Below are 23,783 nucleotides of genomic sequence, written 5' to 3'. Positions count from 1 at the left end.
GGAAACTAGAGCCCAACATACCAGGTCAGGTATAACCTTATTAGCACAGCAATGCAAGTAGCTCTTACCTGACCATTGTAAGTAACATAGAGGTAGTTTGTCACTGATGGATACTCTGCAGCCAGTGTGTCAATCTATAAGAAAGAAATGAAGGCAATTAATACATTGGATAAATATATCCTCACTCTAAAAATATTTATTTTTTTCCATTCATATTCCTTTATTTTTCTTTGCTATTTATTATAAAATACCAAATGGCAACTGAGGCTCAAATGCTTTCTATTAGAGGGTGACAGCGAAAATTATTGATAATTCTTCCAATTATAGAATACTGGCTGATCTATAAATCCCCTGAGAATACAAATACTTTCACACATAAATAATTGCACACACACATTCATGGCTATTGGGAAATTACTACAATTGTGCATAAACCTTATAGCTAGTGCTCTAATCAAAAGCATCCATGTATAAAGGTATCTTGCTTTGAATATTGGAGCCTTGTTGCATACCTGTAGGTAGTCATTAAATATTAAAGCACCAAAAGTCAAGACACAAAACAGCATGGGAGGAAAGAGTTCATCTCAAGGAACACATTCAGGAAGGACAGATAAATTCATTGCCCGAGAAACAGGCACAGAGTTTCATGTAGAAAAGAATAGAAGACAGAACTTACCAAGTTTGTAAGAGCCAAGTAAAGAGGAAGAAAGATAATAAATGCTGAGTGAAAAATATTCAGCAGCTGGCCTGGGGCCTAAGGGTATATATAGGCCCCCTGAGCCCACAATGGAACAGTCAATGATTTTTAAGGACAAAAACCAGCTGGTAGCACTTTAGCCAAGGTAGCCCTTAAACTAATGGCAAAAATTACAATGACATACCTATGAAAGTTCTTGTGTGATCATCATGAATACCAGATGAACTCATTATGCTCAGCCCTATCACAATGAATACTAAATGAACCCATAATGACGGGATACTTAAAATAAAGTATTGCCCTGTAAAAAGTTACTATCAAGTGAGTTAGCTATTTTTTCCAGGGGCTTAACACTGCAGGTCAGTCACAACGTCAGGGTTTTTCAGGCCCCCTTTATTGCATCAAAGATATGGCATATAAATACAGATCAGACAGAAAAAAAAGAGTATTTTAATTTTTTGTTTGTTTTTTTCTGGCTGAAGGAAATGGCCGCTTTTGCCACTACCCTCTTTAAAAGTATTATGAAATCAAATTTTGCAGAACAAGACTGATGCCTATGGGAGACTAAGATGTTAAGTATTTTCAGGTTTTGAGTTGGGTCATTTCCTGAGTACCCACTTAAAATGTTGACTAGACCTCTTTTAAACAGATGCTTACATCCTACCAGAAGAAAGTCAAAGAAGATAATGTTCTTTACCTGTTTAACCCAAGGATGTATGTTTTTCTTTACCCTCAGCTCCCGGGTCTGGGCTTCGGTCAATCCAAGGCATTTGGAAATTTGTTTATCTGAGAATCCTATCTCCTTTGCCTTTTTCAGAGTTTCCTCTGGAATGGAGTCACTAAAATTTGATGCAAAAGAAAAGCTCAAAATGTGACCAAGAATAATGTACAATGTGAGTTTTCCAAATTCCCCTTTTCCTTTCTTATGTTCCAGAGTCTAATATATTAAATAGCCTCTGATAGACTTTGCTTCCTTGTGAGGTACTGTTTAATCTCTCACCTTTCTTTCATTCCCAAGGCAGGGGATTTTATCTGTTACTTTCACTTCCCTCCTCACCTTCTGAAAACTTGCTTTAAAGCCTCATTACTCAATTGAATCTATTTGCCTTGACCCCTTAAAAATCATCTCCTTCCTTTTGTCAGCATTTAATTTCATTAATGAGACCCTCTTATTTTAATTCATTTCAACAAACATTTATCAGTTTAGCATTACTATGCTGAACTGTATTGCACACACCATGCTCAGTAATGGAGATACAAAGACAAGAAGAAACTTAGGCTTTGTCCTCAGGGAACTTACATTCTACTTCTTAAAGCTCTTATTTGCTTTGAATTCTACAACACTGAATTTTTCTGATTTTCCTACTTCTCTAACTTCTACTTTGTTTATTCTTTGCTAGTTCTCCCTTCTTTTGCTGATTCTTCCCCAAGAGGCTCAGATCTCTGCTCATTTTTCCCTACACCTGTACCTCCACTAGTCTCATCCACTTACAGATTTTCAGCTATCACTATTATATTGATAATTGGCCTTGCCTTCTTACTTATTGCTCAAATTTCATATTTTAACTACCCAAAATTTGCCTTGACTTAGAAATCCCACTATTGCCTTAGATTGATTACATCAAAATTTGAACCCATTCTTTTTCATTCTTCAGGAAACCAACTGTTTCCCAATTATTACTTTTCTATGAGCTCCCCAGAGAAGGAATAATAGAAGCGTCTTTGATTTATCCTTCTTCATTAGTCTATCCAATTATTAATTTTATTTTTATGAGTTTTGTTATATAACAAAAAAATCCAAAATTTTATTTATGGAGTGAATTTCCAAAACATTCAAGACTAAATTTAATATAACAAAAAGTAGATACTCCCTCGAAGTCTGCTTTTAAAAAATAAATAGAATCACAGGATTTAGAATTTGAAGGTACCTTAGAAAACATTTAATGTACACTTGGATGAAAAAACTGAGGTCAAGAGAATCTAAGTGATTTAACGAAGATCTTAGAGGTAGTCTGAGAACCAACATTTAAATCTGGATCCTTTGCTTTCAAATCTAGTGTTCTTTCCATTTATCATCATAATTCTGTGAGCTTAAGTTTAAATGAGCAAAGTCTATCCTCTTCTCTGATCTTTAATTCATTCATGTCTTGAATTTGGAGGTAAGATGGAGATTATGATTTTACAAATTTTATTAGTGTGAACACTGATTTTATTTGTATAGTTATAACCCTTCACTGTCAATTTGGTTTCTATTATGCTACCATACTCTAAATTTCCTGCTATTTCTCTGATCAATATTGTATCACCTCAGAGAATATAATGTCTTCTTTCAAGTACTACTTTGAATGCTTATTATTCTCAAGAATTCTGTACCTTTTCCCCTTGACCTTTTCCTATCAATTTGCTGAATAACAAAGTGACCATTAACTCAATAAATATATAGTTAGGATTTACTATATACTTACCACCCTTTTATATTTTTTATTTTATCTATATGGAAAGCACTAAATTAGGTCCTGATAAATTTTAGATAAGAGATGGTCCCTATGTTCATAAAGCCATTTGGCTAAGTAGGAGACAAGACAAAAATATAGATAAATAATAATACAAAATGTGATGTCTAATGGACAAAATCATTTTTAAGCAGGGAGATCAGGTAAAGTTTCAAAGAGAAAGTGGAAAATAAGTCACTTTTTAAAGAATATTATTCCATAAGTAACTAGAGAATGTGTTGCAAAAAAGTTAGAAAAAAATAGAGTGTAGACTAGAATTGCTAAAAATTAATGTACGAATTGGGATTTTAAATTAGCTGTCAATTAACATTAGGGTTTTGATGGCTAGGGAAAAGTGTGAAAGCTTTCAAAAACAGAAATAAAGAAATATGACTAAAAGTTTAAAGGCCAGAAAAATAAGCTATATATAAGGGATGGTAAGGACATATGCAAAGATTTGTATTTTGGAGGGTCATACAGTTACAAAAAAGAAGGAATTTTAAGGAGTAACCTGCAACATAGTAATAGAACTAAGATGCAGAAAAAAGACATGCTCTTTTGGACTTATGGCTTCATAAATTCATTTTGCATGGCCATTCTTATTTATAACAAGGGCTCAATTTTATGGTGAAGAGTGGTAGGAGCATGAGATAAGTAAGGGTGGTTAGCAATTATAATGCCAATAAAAGGTCATTGAAACATATAAGTTCAGAAGAAGCCGCAGACAAGAGTTTTGGAAGTAATGTGAAACTGTGAGGAATTTAGTATTAGTACTTAATATTTAAAATATAGTACATTTTTTTAAAAAGCATCGATATGAAGTAGCAATTCATGGTTTCATATACAGTCTTCTTTTGTGCTCTACTATATGTATAGAAATGCTTACTTTAAGGTATTTAAGTCAAGAAAAATATATAAAAATATCCTTAAAATAGAATATAAGCTATAGGAGGGAAAGGGTTGTATGATTTTTTATTTCTTTCTCTAAAACCTAAGACATAAATAACAATCATTATTATTGTTGTTAGTACAAGGTGAAGACTTTTGATACCAAGACCAGCTACTATTGTTACTAAACCTTGCATGTTGGATTGGGAGGGGGCTGGAATGTGTTATAACCTCAACTTGTCACTTGACTTTGTGAATCCATAATAATTGGATCTCACTACCACTGTTTTGAGGACAAAAGGAATTTGAATTAAAGTTTATAAAGTAGAAGCTTGTTAAGAAGACAAACAAATAAGGAATCACTTCCTCTCTCCCTGCTTTAAGTGTAAATTTTCTCTAGTCAACTTGTAATTGGGCTTTCATCCAAGCTTAGAGTAATTACAAATCAAAGATTTGGCTTGGTAGGGTTGGGCCAAAATTATTAAGGCTCTTGATGCCCCATGGCTTCTACTTACTTTTAATTTAGCGAAAGAAATAAAAAGGAAAACTCTCTGAGTACTTCTGTTTCTACCTTCACTGCCCAGGTTTGTCTTTTCAATAAATCAGTTTTTTCATGTGCAACCAAACATTGAATCTAGAAAACAGAAATACTTAACAAAATATTATTCCTAACTGTAGGTTTTGAAAGGTGTTCTTTTTAATAAATACATTGAAGTTTGGGTTTTTCTGAGTGCCTCAAAAGTCCCATTAAATTTAAATGTTTGAAGGAAAGATACATTTGCTTTTTTTCCCTCAAATGTACTCTCAGACACAGATTAGCTGTGCCAGTAAACTACCATCTGCTAATAATGCTATGTTATACTTCTGATTCACTGTAGAAAGATGCCATATACTAAAACATAGCTTGTGACTTAAAAAATGAGGAATCATAAACCCTGAAAGGAGAAAAATTCAGAAAAGGACTAGATGGGCATTTCTTCAACTCTAAAAGTGGAAACCCAATTTCCCATATCTATTTTGGTTCCTTCTTTCCACTGGCTCTTTTCTTTTGAAAGGCCTTTTCCTACTTGTTTGGAAGTTTATTTTCTCCCAGGATGATGTGCTTACTCCATATAACATCAATAATTCATCATGTTAAAGCAATATAAAATGCAGTAACATCATTGAAACACACATTGGATTTAGAGTAGATTTTGGGTTCAAATTTATGCTCTGTGACTTATTATGTAACATTAGACAAAAACTAGAAATGTTTAGCTTGATGAAGACAAGATCTATGGAGGATATGATGATTGTCTTTAAGTAACTGATGGGCAATCATGAAGAATAATCGATGATCTTCTTGGCCCCAAGGACAGAAGAGCACTGAATAGAAGTTGAAGACAAGTAGGTGTGAAGAGGATGAAAAGGAGCTTCCTAAATGTTTAAGTAATACAAAAGTAGTTGGGGCTACCTTGGTGAGTAATGACTGCCCTTTACAAGAAGTCTTCAGTGGTAGATTCAATTGCTGGAGATGGTGTAGCAGAAATTTTTGCCCAGGTACATAGTGATTATGTGACCCCTGAGATCCCTTCCAAACACAAAATTCTGCAAAGCCACCTAACATTTCTGGACCTTAGTTTCCCCAACTGCAATTGAGTAGTTAGATGTTTTCTAATGTCTCTTCCAGATCCTATAAAAATTACAGGGACAAGAGGATGCTAGTCTGCATATTTCCATGGTAGTACCCCAGCAGCTTCCTTAGAGACATTAAGAGAAGATGGAAAATCTCACAGGAGACAGCAGGGTCACACATAACAGAGGAGAAAGTTGAAATAGCCTAAGGGTTAAGGAGTCCCATATGTCCTATTCTCCACCAAATAATGGGTTGGGAGAATTTGCATCTTTAGAGGCCCATCATCCATGATTATTGAAACATTTTATTATGACATAGTGGAATTTGTTTGTGATATATCAAATATTATTGCAAAGCAACCTAGTTAGGGTTATTCTTATATATCAGTTATGGCTTAAAAAAACATTGAAATTGTAATTGAATTAAAAGAAGTACTTTTCCTTCTCATATCGCCAATACTATTTTACTTTCTTCTTTAACAGTTCTTCTTTTTTATTGCTCCCCAACCCATTAGACAAAGAAAAAATGGAAGTACTATATATGCTTTTAGCAAAGATATTAATTTCTTTCAAACTTAACTTCTCACCATATACATATAAAAAACAAAAAAGGTAGGAATGGGAGAAGGTCAGAGATAACCCTAAATTAAGAGTTCTTAACTTGGGTGGGGGTCTATGAGTTTGGTTTTAAACACACACATTTAATTTTATATAATTGATATTTATATTTAATTTTATAAATTAATAAATTTATACATTTAATAAACCTTAATAAAATATTCATTTAAAATAAACTTTATGACTATAAATTATAATTTATATTGAAATATTTGTATTAAAATTATATAATTTGATTTTATGTAACTGATAAGATGTGAAAATATATTTTAACATGAGTTTAATATTAACACATAAATATATTTGATAACTATTTCAGCAAAATTGATTTCCTTTTTAATCTGAAATTTTTTTATTTTATGTATTTTAAAACAAGATCCTAGGAAACCTGTTGACTTCACAAAACTGCCAAAGGGGAACTTGTCACATTAAAAGGTTAAGAAGCCCTGCCCTAATAAAACTTTGGGCTCAACAATGCCACCATATATCCAAGTCACATTCCTTTCTCTGTTTTCCCCAAATTAGAGATGTTAACTCCACAATCCCAACATACCCCCAGTGTTCTATTGTCCAACCCCCTCCCCCTTTTCTCATCAGTCAGAAAGATGATCTGAAAAAAGGTTTTTTTTATTGTTGTTGTTGACACTTTAGTGCTCCCAGGGATAACACAAAATAAAAGGATACTTTTGGAAGAAAATAATGTTTATAATAAAGGAATTAATTATAAATTCTGACATGTTAGGTGCTGATAGGGAAGGCTTTATTTTTACCCAGAAGGTTCCTCAAATTGTAACTTGCAGGGGTAGTGGGGTAGCTCAGTGGATTGAGAGTCAGGCCTAGAGACCGGAGGTCCTAGGTTCAAATCTGGCCTCAGACACTTCCCAGCTGTGTGACCCTGGGCAAGTCACTTGACCCCCATTGCTCACCCTTACCACTCTTCCACCTATATGCTAGTAAACAGAAGTTAAGGGTTTAAAAAAAATTGTAACTTGCAGTTGATTGATCCTACCACCTCACTTTTTATAGTAGCAAAGAAATAAAAACGTAATAGATGCCTATAAACTGTGGAATTATTAACAAATTATGGCTCATAGATTCAATTGAATATTACTGTACTTAATAAATTATGAATATAGGAATACAGGAAAACATAACTAGATATATATGAACTGATAAAAAGTAAAGGAAACAGAACCACAAAAATAATATATACAGTGACTATAACAATGTAAATGGAAAAAAATACAAAAACATGTTTGCTATGGAATTTTAATAGCAAAATACAACCCCAAAGGAAAAAAGCAAAATTACAATCCAAAAATATAATGCCAAATTGCAAATGCAACTCTTTTTTTTGTAGAGATAGGAGGATTTGAGTGTTGGCTGCTTCACATTAGAGAAATAATTATAGGCTTCTGGTTAGTCTCCTTTCTTTGAGTCTCTCTCCCTTCTCCTCCTCACTCCCCACCTATCCTTTCCATAGATGCAAAAGTAAATTTCTTCATGGGTAGTTCTGATCCTGCCCTGTTCCTACTCAGTGACATTCCAGGGGTTCCCAATTACCATTTGAATCAGTTATTACCTCTTCTGTTTGGCATTTCAGAAACTGGAACTTTTCTATTTTGTAGTCTCCTTTCATACACATGTAAGCTCCTTGAGGGCAGGAGTACTTTTGCTTTTATCTTTGACTCCTCAGCTTTAACCACAATGTCAGACACTTAGTAAGTGCTTAATAAATTCTATTTTATTAGTTTAAATCTAACCCAATGCATATTTTAATTCTTCTATTATAGTTGTTTTCATTAAGTATAGAATGAGTTATAATGGCACAAAAATATGCAATTATTTAATTTATTACATTAGATGGCATAGTAAATATTCTGTCATTAAGGTGAATATGAACACAGGTTCCAGGTGAAACATATTTTTCAACATTTCATTCATATATATATATATGTATGTATGTGTGTGTATATATATATTCTGCTATTAGTCAATGTTTTTAACCTCCAAGCTTTCATGAACTGAAGCAAAGCAATTGATGTCCATTCCCCTGTTTTTCAAAATAGATGTTGATGCTGACCCATGACAACAATTAGTGAAGGCATAGCCAAGCCAGATTTCCCCATTCCAATTCAGTGTTGCCTAAGTATGAGTGAAGGGACTTAACCCCAAGAAAATGAGTATATTGTTTTGCTCTATATTTCACTCTCTTTTTTCTACTGCTGAAAAACAGAGGGCTGGCTGTCATTTCATTACTGACAGAGAAAGAAAATTGGCTTCATTTGCAGCTTGTTCTGATATAAGATTTTATTTTGTATCCCATTATAATAAAATAAAAGAAGAGACAGTCTGAAGACACGATTCATTAGCCTTGGGCCAGTCACTTAAATAAGGTTAAGCCTCTTCATAGTCAAACATGGGATGAATAATCTTACACAGGTGTGAAACTAATGTACCAATATGGAGAATCAAATGCCTTTTTATCTTTTTCAGCAGCCAGAATTGGGACTCTATCTACTTTGCTTGCTCTAAAGAGGATCTGATTTTTAAAACATATAAATAAACAAAAAAACAAACCAATAAATAAATAAATATACATACATACATACACATAAACAAACAAACAAATAAATGGATGGATGAATGAATGAACACATAGATGAATAAATAAATAAACAACTGAATAAATAAATAAATGAATGAATGTATGAATGGATGGATGGATGGATGAATGAACGAATAAATAAATAAATAAATAAATGAGTGAGGAAATAAACAAATAAATAAATGAGCGAGCAGATAAATAAATAAGTAAATGAAGCAGGCTAGGTAAAAGTTGATTTAGGGACCATGGATTTATTGTTCTGTTTTTGTTTTCAAGCTTAAATTAAATGCTTGTTTTAGAACAATACAAAGCACAAAATAACTGAAATACAAGCCTTGAATTGTAAATGAATATTCTTTAGCTGAATTGTGCTTTGAAGGCAAAACATATAGTGTTACATTCATTTCAGAATGCAAATTTTAGGAATATTCTTTCAAGGTGAAATATGGTAAATTGCATAGAGTAATCTCATAAGTCATATCAATACACATTAAATATATTCACCTTATTTTTGATATCATTATTTTTATTGTAGGATCTTTCTCTTGACTCTTAAAATCATATAGACACACAGGCACTGTGTGTATATGTGTGTGTGTGTGTATGTATGTTTCACTATTCTATAACCACCAATGTTGCTGCATATCGATAATATACCTACTTTGATTTCCCCCCAGCAGCTTTCCTTGCTTCATAGTTCAAGGGCAAAATCTTCAAAGCTTACACTTTCATGATTCCATAGCTGAATTTAAACAATAAAATGATAAAAGACCAAATGGCTATGATTCTAGCCTCAAAAATCTTCTTTTTTTCTGAATACATACCAACATAAAATGACAGCTTGAATTTTTAGAAGGGAAAAATGTTTTAAAACCAGACAATCAGACTTTTACACACTCTGCCATAATCATTTAATGGTTAGACAGTGTTGCTCAGTTCCTACAGAGCTCAATCTCTAGTGAGTTCTGTAGTTTATAAACAATACAAGCCTCTCCTCTCTTTCTCTCTTCAGTTTCCAACGTAGATTTTGTTGTTGTTGTTTAAAATTCTACCCTGTCATCTTTGAAACTTCATCCACTCACACTTCTTCAATAATAAATGATAAAAGGAAATGGAATAAATTCCCCTTAATGAGGAAATTTTCACCTGGCATAGAGGAGCTGGGGAAATCTATTAACTGACTTGAGAAACGCCTGCAGCATTGCAATTACCAAGGGAGTTGGTGTACTTCACACAGTCCTCTCTTCCACTTGACTGGCTTTTATCTGATCCACCAACTCACAAGTAATACTAAACAAATTTCCCTCCAGATTGCACCAGCTCTAATGTGAAAATGAGCACTCCACTTGGCCTACAATTATTGGATGGTTTTACAATTTGATTATTTTCTGTTTTTTTTAAAAATCCCCCCCAAAGCCAGAAGTTGAGGGAAACCCAGGTTCTGATGTTTAGTAATGTTGTTTGCTTTTAAAAGAGAACTGAATTATATATATATATATATATATATATATATATATATATATATATATATATAGGTATAGATAATCTGCCCTACTAGCTCCTCACCAGCTTATTCCCAGAGATTTGAATTAGATTCACTGATTATTTCTGGCATTCCATGAGCCCTAGAATAAATTGTAATTACAATGATGAGTTCAGTGTAAAAATTGTTTGTCTCCTTGTGTTTTCTTTAAAGGAGACAGATTGTTACTTCTTTTCCCCAGAGAAATGCAAAAGATGGCTGTCGAAAGCAGCAGCAACATTCAGAAAGGCGGGAGATAGAAAACTAGTTGACTGTAGTAAATACCACCCTTTCTACTATTCTATCTTTTTGATGATTCTATGGTTGTGTCTCCATAGCAGCAAAACAGCCATGGGCATGGTGTAACATGCAGTCAATCATTTTGTTCTATTGATGCAGCATCAAGATATTTAAAAGCATGGTGTCAGAATTTTGTTACTACCCAGTTAGGGACATGGAATCATATAAGCCACTTGGGTTGATCAATTTAGCTTGCTCATAGAATCTAAATGTTTATTTGAGCTATGACAAGTGGTTTTTTTACTGAATCTAGACATTTAGAATATCCACATTCCACTAATTCTGGGTTGAAGGAGAAAAAGAAATCAGAAACATCTCCCAGGCTAAGTCCTTTGACTCCAACACTAGTTTGAGATAGCCATGTCTTAATTGGAGTGAATTTACTTAGTACTGAAATGAGCAGTGCTTCTATACAGTTCAAAATTTCAATTTTTTATTTATTGTAGCCAGGTGCTTGGCACATAGTAGGCACTCAAGTGACTGACTGAATTAAATTAACTTAGGTTATATTTTATCTCCTCACAAATGGAAACTATGAATACAAAAATGAAAATGAAGAAATACAAAGTGACTCAAAAGAACTATTGTCTGTTTTTTATAAAGCTCTCAATATATTGCTTCCACTGAGAAAGGAACTGGCATCCATTGGCTAGCCTGAAAATCAAACTAAAGAGTAGATGACCCCAAGTTAAGTGGGCTGCTTTGTAGAATGTTGCCCTTGTACTAATGTAGCTATTGCTAATTTCTTTAGTTTCTCATTCCAGAATAAGTGTGCTTTCCACTTCAGAAGATTGCCAACATGACCCAAAAAGGGTAAGAAGAACCTCTGTGGAATAAATACTAGGAGCAGTGAGCCAACAGGAAGACTCATCTTCCTGAGTTCAAATCTGACCTGAGACCCTTAATGAGTTGTTTCACCCTGGGCAAATCATCACTGAACCCTGTTTGCCTCAGTTTCCTCATCTATAAAATTAGCTGAAGAAGGAAATGGCCAACCACTTCAGTATCATTGCTAAGAAAACCCCCAAATGGAGGCACACAAGAGTTGGACCTATCTGAAAAACAAATGAACAATGACTGAACAACAATAAATAAATACTGGGCTGCGGCTCAGAATTTACATAGTGGGAATGCATATTAGGGATAATAGTTTCTGAGATTCTCTCTTATTTAAAGCAGATACCAAACGAAGCAGTGTAGCCTAAGAGATGAGTCATGAAGACCTGCATTCAAGCTCTACATCTGACAAAGACTGTTTCTGTGACCCTGGATAAGTCTCAGGACCAGTGATATGTTTTGGTAGAGGAATTCCCCAATCTAGTAAATGTAAGCTTGTTTCCTTCTTTGAATTTGTATCTCCAGTATAGCAAATAGTAAGTATTTAATTAATGCTTTTTTGATTGATCGAATGATTAATGCTATCATAATGTCAGAAAAAAATTTAAAGGTATTTTTATCTACTTGTTTAATTAAATCTTCAGATCTTTTCCAATAATCCTGGTCAGCTAATACATCAAATCATCCAGAAGGTAAAATGGAATGCTTCATATCACCTTAATATAAAACTATGATTAAATTAGTATTCTTTGATATTTTACATTCCATTGTTTCTGCTTCAGAATATCAAAAGAAAAATCAGCTTTAATTTCAGGTTTATACTTTTCTGAAGCTTCACTACCACATGTTTTTAAATCAAGTCATGTTCCTACAAAGCTGTTTTCAAAATATACCTTTTGTAGTCCCAAGGACATTAGCAAGAGAAGGAATTCTCAATAAATAACTTTCTGTTGACTTCTAGAGGCCATTACTCAGAATCTTATTAAATTGCTTAGCTGAGGCCAACCAGCTGCATAACTGGTCCATGGTATTTTTCTGCAGAATGTAACCTGGTCAGGATTAAATGTCCTTAGTTTTTGAATAGAAAAGGTGAAGATAATATGTTGTAGGTCACAGAAGACACACTTAGCTATTTCTGAGTGAGCTTAGAACATCCACTAGAATGGAATATTTGGTGACATGTCATGTTTGATGTTTATTGCTGAAAGAATGACAATCTGCATGCCATTCTGTCAATCTGTATATAAGGGGCCCCAAGCACTGTGCCTCATAAATTAGTTAATGAATTAATTGATTAATATTGCTGAGCGAAAGAGAAAGTGTCACATAGTGGATAAAATGCTGGCCTGGGTTTGTCTTGTCTCTGATTCCTGTTGACTCTATGACTTTGAACAAGTCCCTTCACTTCTTCGTGTTCTGGACTAGACAGCTTTCTAAGACTAAACGGAATGCATAAGTGTCCTTTTGTTTGCTCCAGTTTCTTTATCTATATTTTTGGTCAATCATAAGAAATTCAACCATAATATTGAAATGCAATATTTTCTGAGGAAGGTAATGTGACATGTGTTCCAGTATTCTCCTTTAGAAGCATTTTCCCCTGAAAATTTGATAAAATTTAAATTTTCTCCCAAAAAAAAGATGTATTGGCAGAGGGAGTTTCCTTTCCCTAGTTTTCCCTACACCATTTAAAATGATCCCTCTCTATTCCTATCGGTGAGTGAATAAATGTATAACAACTTTATCATGTCACGTTTATATTTAGCTTTTTTGTCTGTCCATATCTCTCATGATAGCTTTCTTGAAAATTCTGTTGCTGGCCAGGGGTGTGAACTGATGTGCAGCTAGAGTAAAAGCAATTCTAATGACTGACACTATTTTGGGAAGGAAAACACAAACCCTCAGAGTCCTCTTTGGTTCTTCATTCTTATTTGTCCTACCCAATTAATCAGTTTTCAAGACCTACTGACTCAATCTCCAAAATATTATAAAAGTTGGTATTATGGGTATCATATATAGACTTCTCTCCCTCTTCCACAGTGTTCCTCTTCAGCATAAAGCCTTTAATATCTTCATGGTCTTTGTTTCCTCACTCTATACAATCCTGCTCTCAGGAAGGAAGCCAGTAGCAGTTGTTTATACTGTAGTGTGAATTCTTTATGTATTACATTTTTTCTATTTCATTTATATCTTTTTATTTTTAAGTCTTTTTTTTTTAATTTCAGGAGGGAAATTCTTCTCTTATTCTAAAAGAATTTCCAGAATCCTTAAATCAATGGAAAAAAAATAATTTAGGAGCCAAGTTCCCTTCCTACATTGCTAGGATTATATTGCCCACCCAACCTCCTGTTTGTGTTAACAGCTATAAATAGAATATCTAATTTATTAAAATTAAAGTATTTTATGCTTGATTGAATTAAAATAACCAAATCTTGGGTAATCAAAGTGACAAGTTGATAGTGCTGGGTCTAAAATCAATAAGACTTGAGTTCAAATCCTGTCTCAGGCACTTCCCCAGGACATTGGGAAGTCATTTAACCTCTGCTTCAATTTCTTCAACAGAAAAAATGGGGATAATGATATCATCTATCTCAAAGGGTTGTTGTAAGAATCAAACGAGATAATATTTATAAAGTTCGTGACACATAGTTGTCACAATAAATGTTCCTCTTCCCTTGTAAATGTTAAGTTCTTCTTTTAAAGGAAAATTTAAAGGACTTTCAATCAGGCAAGTCCTTGTGTTTTACCCACAAGAGTACTAAAAAATAGTATATAGAGTATTTTTGCTGTTACTGAGGTCAACAACTCATGCAGGGAAACAGTGCTTAGGACTTGACAGCTGAGGATTAACTAGTATTCAGCTTCTTGGTTTAAAAGTCATTTCTCAAAAAAAATGATGGTTAGAGAATAGAACGGAAGGAGGAAGCCCCAGGCTATACTCTCAGCTCTCCCCTGGCTTAGGAGACATAAAGAAAGTACGTCATTAAACCTCTATGTGACTCAGTTTTACCATCTGTAAAAATAGAATCATTTGTCACCTGTGTTATTTTTACAATGTACCTAATGATCAGTGGGAGAAGAATGGAATACTGAATGCATAACTATATTTTCTCTCATATTATGGCATTATTTTTGCCTAGGTTTTGGTCTCTATTTTCCCAGCTTCTAAGGTCCTGGAGGTGAAACTTGTTTTATTTATCTTTTAAACCATCTACAGTAACTGGCACAGTAACTCACGTCAAATAAATTAAAATATTATTTGTTGAATAAATGGAAAGTCATCAACCGAATAATAAAAACCAAGTCATTAGGAAACACAAGTATCAACACAGGCATAGCTGTTCATTATCAATAAATATTAAGGGAAACATATATATATATATATACATATACGTAATACTTTATATGCAAAGCTTCATACCTACCCAAAAATTTCCTACAGTAATAGAGAAACCCCATCAACCAGTTCAGACTTTCATCTCCTTTGGAACTGAGAGTCTTAGGAAGCTACCCATGACCCTCAAAAAAAAAGAAAAAGAAAAAGAAAAAAAAAGCTGACTTTCTCAAGATCACTAGTCAGTCGGTGCCAGAGACAAGACTTGAACTCAGGTAGTCATCCTTCCGAAGTCAACTCTCTAGTCCTACTGCCTATAATCATATGTTATGGTTAATGAATAAAAGCTATCTGAAATTACTATCTACTAAATAGCATGTTACTTATTTTATTTATGTTACAATTCTGAAGTCTGCCACACTCTTAAGGACATATTATGATCACTATTGTTAAATTCATATAAGCACTTCGATTACAAAAAATAAAAGGAATCAGTGATATAGAAACATGAATGTTTTTATGATTTTCCCTGAGCTAATAAATCAATACTAAATAAAATTTTAATTACAATTTTACTTGGTTTACTTGGACATTTTTTTAAGTTGGATTTTTTTTGGTTTTACTTGAAAATTGACTGTTTACTTGGAAATATATCACCTCATCTAAAAAATATTAATCATTTTTATCTGGGATACAAAATAAATTGCAGATAGAAATGTATTTTTGCATTGATCAGTTCATGTAAGCAATGAAATGTCAAGAATAATATTTCTGTTTCAAAGATTAGGAAAAAATGGATGTTTGCATAAATTTCCATTCTAGAGCATTCCTTAAAAGTGTTTACTTGGGCACTGAACTAAGTATAATGAAACTTAGTTATAATCCTGGAATTGCTACAAATTAGCTGAGTGGCCATGGACATGTTGCTTATCACATCTAGGGCTCAATTTCCTTATCTGTAAAATAAAGGGTTTACATTAAATCAAGGATTTTTAGCCTAGGATCCCATGGACCATTAAAGAGTATTTTGATAACTATTATTGCAATACAATTGTGGGTTTTTGGTAATCCTTTTTAACTTATTTAGTTCATGTATTTAAGATCCTTATTCTGAGATGGGGTTTATAGGCTTCACCAGATTGGCAAAGGAGTTTGTCACACACACACATACACACACACGCACACAAATATATGTACATATATATAATTATGAGCCCTTTGAAAGATGATCTCTATATTTTCCTGTTCTATGATTCTATAAAAGAATTTGGGACAAGAGATTTTAAAAAAGAAAAGAGTTATAATAAATAATAATTTATAGCATTGTTTTCACCAAAGGAAAAATCTAATTTATGCATAGCATTTTATGTATTCCTTTTAGTCTCCCATTACCCCAGTGAAACAAGAAAGGGACCTTTTGCAGGTATCGAAAGTGAGCTTCAGCAGTTAAATGATCTAAGGATCACACAATGGCTATACAATGGTCCTGCCAGAAATCCCGGGTCAAACCATCAATCGACAGTTATCTACAATATGCTCCCCAGAGGGACCATGGTGTACTCAAGGCTTCCCACTATTAATCAGCACTAATTTGATGAGTCACAACAAACCAAGTAATGATGGAAAGTTCTACTGTAACTATATCAGCTTCTCCCCAAATCCCATTCATAGCCAATGTTTTTTTCTCAAGTCACAAACCAGCTTCCTCCAGTCCTACAAGACCATCTCTCTATGGCACTGGAAGGGTTGCAAAGCTCCTTCAGAGCACTCCTGGGAGGCAATAGGACCAGTACTCTGAGGTTCTCGGGCTCTAGCACTAAAAAACAATCATCTCATGCAGCACCTTAGGTTCCAGAGGATGAAACCTAAATAAACCAAGTGATCTGCTCAAAGTCACAGTCAATAAATGAGAGAGTTAGATGGCAACTTGGACATCCAAGTCCAGATCTAATGCTCTTCACACTATCCCTATTTTACAGTTGAAGAAACGGAGGCTTATACGACTAAGTGATTTGTCCAGGGTCATAGATTGAGTTAATATTCCTCAAGAGCAGAAACTTTTTTTTTTTGCCTTTCTTAGTAAATTCCTAGCATTTAGCACGGTGGCTGGCCCTGTGGCCACTCGATTTGTTGGAACCAAAATTTGAATTTGTGTCTCTGAACTGCAAATCTGAACGCTGAACTCACTGTGTATTCAACAATGGAGTCAAACTCAAATAGAAACAGATTCTTGGTGGTGCATATTGACTTCAAAAATCACAAATTAACATTATCTTTGTTGTATTTTGTTGGATTTGTCTTTATTTTGTTAAACATTTCCCAATTATGGTTTAATCCGGTTGTGCCACAACTCAGGAGTTCTGGCTTACTGTTGAGCCACAAGTTTGGCACCTCTGTACTGCACCGTGTTATGTCCAAGAATAATTTAGATTTATCCTTTCCATTTCTTATGTCATCATCAGTTTTGATATCATTTAATTTTAATTTTACTTTACTTTTTTATTTACATTTTTACGTGATTACATTTCTTCCAGAGAGCTTTAGTCAAATACAGGACCCAGTACTTGAAATAAGTAATCATGAAAAAATAAGAAGCAACAGAGAACTTTAATTCTAAGGGAGTGCTCCAGCCAAGGTTTTTATATTATTGTATCTGACAGGAACTTGTGGCCTCTAGAAAATGCCCTCTGTTTACTAAGCTCAATTTAGCATTTGAATGCCCATGTAGAATCCACCAACTTCATGCTCAACTATGATTTTTAAATGATGGGTGCTGCTTGTGTTTTTAGAACTTATCCACAGACTTGGTCCATCCCACTTCAAGCAGAGAGTACAAATGGAAGGGATACTTGGAAAGAGTGGAAACACTGGAATGGAAGAGAAGGCAGCCTCAGTGGCATTCTGGACATCCATCTATTTTTGATGATTATTGCTTGTTAACATAGAAAGGAGCTATGTACAGTTGTACCTTTGTTCATTGTACCTAATCTGCTATGCTTGCAAGGTTCTTCCTTCTCACTTTTGCCTCTTGAAACCCCCAGCTCTCTTCCAGGTTCCATTTAAATTCCATTTTTGAGAAAAGGCTTTTTAAAACTCCCCCAGATAGTGAGATTATTGGTTTTTATCTTGTCTATATTTTTGCATTTACTGATCAGAATGCATATTGTTTCCTTCCAGTAGAATGTAAATTCCTTACGGTCAGGGACTGTTTATTTTTTGCCTTCGTATCCAAAACACCTATCCCAAATGCCTGGCAAGTGGGCAGACTTAATAAATGCTCACTGCATAGAATTAAAATTTCTTACCTATGTAAAATCTCAAAGAAAAACAGGTACATGCTTCTAATTCTTTTTGTTTTTATAAAATGTCCTAGCATTAAAAAAAAAAAGAAATAGTCTGCGTTTTTACTCCTAATTTCAAGGACAATTGTTTTGTTTTAAAGATCTCTTATCTCACCTTATACACAACAATGGCACTATTGCTCACAATGAACAAGTGTTAAAATGGAACATGCAAGACAAATTGCCCAAACTGAATGGAAAGCAGCACACCCTCCAAAATACAAGCAATAATAGATAAGAGATGGGACAAATTCTCCATTTGAGTAATTCCCAGTGTTCTCCTTCAGTCTGAGGCTTATGGCCTCCTTGGAAACTTTTCACTTGAATGGAGATTGCTAAATGTAGCTAAACATTGCTTCATAATTAAACTTCTACAGGAAAATAACTGGGCCTGATTTTTAGTCTAAAATAAAGTCTTCAGTGTAAGAAAATTAAAAAAAAAAAAAACAACCGAAGGTTTTAAATAGCTATAGCAAAGAGGGTAAACTAATTACCCTTTTATTAAATACTCATGTGATTTCCCTGGGTTGTTTAGATGTTTCTTTCCTCGAAGCATTAAATTGGCCTTTTAAACTAGAATTGGCCACTTCAAATTTGTTTACTACAATTGTTGGAGGTAATCTCCCTCCTCCATGAATCGCTTCTAGCACTTTGTAATTTTACTATGCACTTTCCATAGTCTATGCTATATTATATTTATTTGCCTGTATGTTTTATCTTACGCTCTTGTTCAGTAAATCTCAGTGAGGTCTTATTACCCCTAGAATCAAATAGGTTATTGTTCAGTCTAGTACATGACTGAAGGAAAAATTGAACTCAGGTCTTCCTGACTACAAGTCCAGCCTAGCTGTGCCATCTAGCAGTTTATATCTCTTATTCTCTAACACAAATAGAATCGAATGTACATAGTATATATTAAATAATTATTTTTAATTGAACTGGATTGAAATAGGATCTGTAAATAGTGCATCTAAATTTGCTCTCTCCACATTTGGTTTCCTGTCTAGAACCCAGAAACATCTTCATTGAGGAATTCATTCACCAGAGTTTGACTTGAATTTCCCGAATATAGTTGAACCCTTTTGTATGTATAGGCTAGTATGGCATGGCACAGGGTGAAAACCCAGTTTATGAACTTGCCTCCAGTTCATTGTTCTAAGGGGGATAAGGGAGGGCATGATTAATGTAGCCATTTATCCAATTCCATGTTCTACCAAGCTGAGTTATAACAAGGTTCTACTTCAATTTTAGAGGACAATGATCGATGAAAATATTTTGCATATTTTTTTCATTTTACCTACAGTAGAGCATGAAAAACATCACTTGCTCACAACCCAATGGCCAGACATTTTGTTTTGTTTTTGTTATTGCCAGACCAGATGAGAATTTGCCAATGAGCCAAAAGGAAAAAGAGATAAGTAACCATGATAACTTTTTTTAATTAAAAAAGACGTTCTAAATAGTCTCAGATATTTTATTCTGCAGTCATATAAAGAAATATCTATGAGAAAAGAAACAATGCATGAAAGTGAGTGTCTGTATGAAGTGGGCAGAACATATGAATGGAATATTAGTGGATGTGGATTAGAAATAGATAATCAATTAACGAGCAATTATTAAAGACTTACTAGGTAGAAGGCGCTCTGCTAAGAGCTGGATGGTACCCTGACTAACTGGATATGTAGATCAAGGGGATTTTATGCACATTTGACAGTCCTGCTACAATTTCTGGCAAACCTATGTTCTCTCGATTTTTGCCTGGCTGATATTAATGGATGTTTTATATTAAGCATATAAATTACAATGTGTATGCATTCTAATAACAGTCCTCATATCACTTGGCTGCAAATCAAAAGCAACTCTTTAAAAGCTGAGGAGATGCAATCTAAAATAGAAGAAGAAAAAAAGTACAACTATGCTCCAAAAAAATTGGCTAGTTATTACACTGCCTTAAAATTTGGGGGAACTGCCAAAAGAAAGGTCAACTTCTCTAACATGCCCTTGGGCAACAATAAACAAGTTAAGAGGAAAGTCAATGGTGTGAAGTAGGGAGAGATCTTTCTTCTTGAAGCTGCCTGAAGTTATTGTAACTGCTAAGGTGACCAGTAGATATTGTTCAAGAAGTGTGACCAAAAAAAAGTTTTTTCTATGCTCAGTGTTGACCTGTATGCAGACAGAGATCTAATGGGAGCAAGTACTGTCTAGCCCCCAAACTGATCTATTATTGCTAACACCTGCCTGCCTTGTCTAGTGATTCTTCAGAGAACTGTGATTTCATAGATCATCATGAGTATGATTCATGTATCTGCCCTCCAAGAAAAAGGAATTTTTAACCATTATTTTCATGACTTCCCACAGGCATGTAATATTCATCAGTTACTCTGTCACACTCAACATGTCCCAATATTTATTTTCCCATCCCACATCCTCTGTGTGCCTTCTCACATAGTCCAAAGAAGCTTATGTTCCACTGGTGAGTAAAAATCTGGTTTCCACTTACAAATGTCTATCTATATTCATAAAATAACAGTAAGAGGGTTTTCTACTGTTCTCATGAGGTCCTGTAATCATAGATTTAAAATTAGAAGAGACCTTCACGGACACTGCATCCCAAACCTAATTTTACAGATAAGAAAACTAAAGTTAAATCACAGAAATAGCAAATATCTGAGGTGGGATTTGCACTCAGGTCTATCCTGACTCAAAAGCTGGCCCCCTTTCTCATTTCCAGTTAGAGTCACTTGAATTTGCTTTTTTATAAACTCATATATTTATAAACTCATATATTAAGGGCTGCAAAAGTAGAAATTATATATATATATATGTACATATATATATTTGCCTACTGAGAAACAAGAGAGATTCTATCTTGCTACTCTTCTATAAAATGTGTATGATACTTGCACTTCATAGGATTGTCAACTGAAATAATTATGAGGAAAAGCTTAGAAATTCTTAAAGCACCATATAAATGTCAGCTATTCTTTTCTTTTCCTAACTCAAGCATCAGGGTGCTGGTCAGTATGTACTCAAGACTTGTTAGTTTTAAAAAATACAGCAGACCAGGAATCTCCTTGATCATTAAGCTATATTATGTCCTAGATAACTCAATGGTATTTGATTCAATTTAGCAAATATTTATTAAGTGCCTACTATGAGCAAAGCACTCTGCTTAGCTCAGAAGAACCCTATTAAGGATTTTATTTTGGGCTTACTTGCAACTTTTCTCCCTCAGCTTTAATAAACTCAGTAGCTAAACTGATTATTGAAGATGCAAATTTCATATTATTGTACTCATCATTTTAAAATACTATGAAATGCACATATAAAAGATTTTAATGTACTATTTATGTATCCCATTATGAATATAGAAAACCATCTGTTTTTGCAGGAATTATTGTCCCTAAAGATGGAGACTGAAAAATCTAAATAGCCAGCAAACAAATGCAACACAGTATGGAGGTCAGAGAGAATTTTTACAAGCTGTATAACAATGGATTTTTTTTAATTCCCCAAGGACCATGCTCATTATCTTTAGGCATTTATTTCTGCTTAGTGAGAATCTCAACCTACCTATTGATGATAACACAAGCTACTCAATTAAAAAATGTGCAGTTTGCCAAAAAAAAAAAAAAAAAAAGCAGAATTTGTACCAAATGAAGGTTTATTTCATAGCAAAATCTATTATCTCTCACCCAGTTCCTTATCTGGTCCCATTCTGAATACTATGTTTCTAGCACCCTCATGTGGTTTAATTGCAGTAGTTTCTGAAACACTCAAGATCTGGTCCATGAAACTAGAAAGTGGTAGAATGGACTGTAAGTCAACATGGTGCTTAAACTGGCATCATAAACCAAAGCTCAAGTCAGCAAAACTCAGAGACGAATTTATGGTCTTGATCCTCAATTGATTGCTCTCTATTGTTCATTTTATATGATCACTAGAAAAAGAAATTTCATGTATATTTATGTATATATGTATGTATAACTATACATATACACAAATATATGTATAAAATACATATGTACACAAATCTGTGTATATATAAACATGCATACCTATACATGCATATTTTTATGTATATAACTGCTTCTAAAATTATAGCCATTCTAAATCTAGAAGAATAAGAAACACAAATCTGCATAGTAAGACATTGACTTTTTAAATAGCTGCCCGAGTTAAAAAGAAGGAAAGAGAGGCAATGTTTTAGGGAAAAAGAGAAGATTTTCATTGCCACTCTTGTACCTGTCCTAAGTAGGCAGAGAAGGGTCCAAAGAATATGCTCTATTTCCCAAATGGTTCAGCAACTTGGGTTTTGGAATCTTTCCAAGGCTCTTGACAACTTCTTAAGTGGACTTTCTATATTACTTCAAATCAGCTAAGATCGACAAGAACAATTTATCCTCAGAGAATTATTTCTCTGTAAACATGCCATAAGGCTAGTAGAAAAGCCATCCTGACACATCAGAGGAAACAGTTCAGGACAATGTCTGAGGGGAGAAGATGAAGACACTAAGAAGTAGCTGCACCTGAGACCTACGGTAGCTTTTTAAAACCTGCGGTTGATTTTATTGCAGAGGTATCACCCCAAAAATGTCTCTCTGGGCAAAAAAAAAGGGAGATTTAAAACAAATTCGTTATTTAAGTAGCAACTGGCATTGTCTGGGTATTCCTGAAGGGGCACGAGAAGGGTACTAATGGACATCCCTGAACTGTAAATGGAATTTTAAAAATAATTGGCCTTGAAGTAGAGAAAAATGTTAATGAATTCTAAGAGCAAGTGGTAAAATGTCTATTAATGGAAGCTGGAATGTGGCCCATTTACAAGCTGAAGCTAGCGGTCATGATTCCTGACGAAATATTAGCAGACACAAAAGGAGGAATTTGTTCTGTGAGATATACCAAGGCATGAGCTATCATTAAAAGAATGCTGGGAGAAGGATTAATGGCAGGTAAGTCCATTTCTTCAAAGCAAGAAAATTATCTACTCAGTCACAGAAGAGTAGAACTTAAAAGAAGTATAAACTATAACAAAGTCATTTTAATAATATATAAATAAACAGATTAAAACTAATTAGATCCCCTTTTGCCAGATATATGTAAACCTATATATCATACATATTTTCTCAAGTAAAGCAAATGATAATACTAGAGAAGAGAGTCACCATCTATGCTGGGACGAGGTTAAAAAATTATTAATATATATAACAAACAATTTCTTCCATGCTGAGAATAATTTAAAGGGGAAAAAAAGAAGTTTCTCAACTATTTTGTGGCCCCAGCTGCTATTCTGAGGACCCAGCACCACCAAGCTCACTGCTAGCTGGGTAATGTGCCAAGACAAACTGGGAGACATCTGTGGTGGCCAAGAACAAGGCTGCCTTACCTGTTTAGTCCTTTTAGTTTCTTTTCCATGTTTACAATATCCCGCATCTTAAACAAGAACCATTTGTCAATGGATGTGAGTTTGACAATCTCATCCAGGGGCATGTTGTCATCTATGGCCTGCCAAAGGAAAAAAGAAGTGTCTACTTT

The 23,783-nt window shown here is 34.1% G+C and overlaps 1 protein-coding gene across 1 annotated transcript in view; it reads right to left on the bottom strand.

Moving 5' to 3' along the window:
* CPS1 (carbamoyl-phosphate synthase 1) overlaps nucleotides 1-23,783 on the bottom strand; it is a 149,288-nt gene that overhangs the window by 44,985 nt on the left and 80,520 nt on the right. The window contains exons 21-23 of the mRNA XM_044670734.1: nucleotides 23,635-23,753; nucleotides 1,395-1,536; nucleotides 69-134 (exon numbers count right to left, since the gene is read on the bottom strand). Coding sequence (XP_044526669.1) covers nucleotides 69-134; nucleotides 1,395-1,536; nucleotides 23,635-23,753 — 327 coding nt within the window. The remainder of the gene's footprint in view (nucleotides 1-68; nucleotides 135-1,394; nucleotides 1,537-23,634; nucleotides 23,754-23,783) is intronic.

This window comes from Gracilinanus agilis, chromosome 3, assembly GCF_016433145.1.
Source record: "Gracilinanus agilis isolate LMUSP501 chromosome 3, AgileGrace, whole genome shotgun sequence".
NCBI classification, from domain to species: Eukaryota; Metazoa; Chordata; class Mammalia; order Didelphimorphia; family Didelphidae; genus Gracilinanus; species Gracilinanus agilis.
This window is presented reverse-complemented; position numbering and strand designations above follow the sequence as displayed.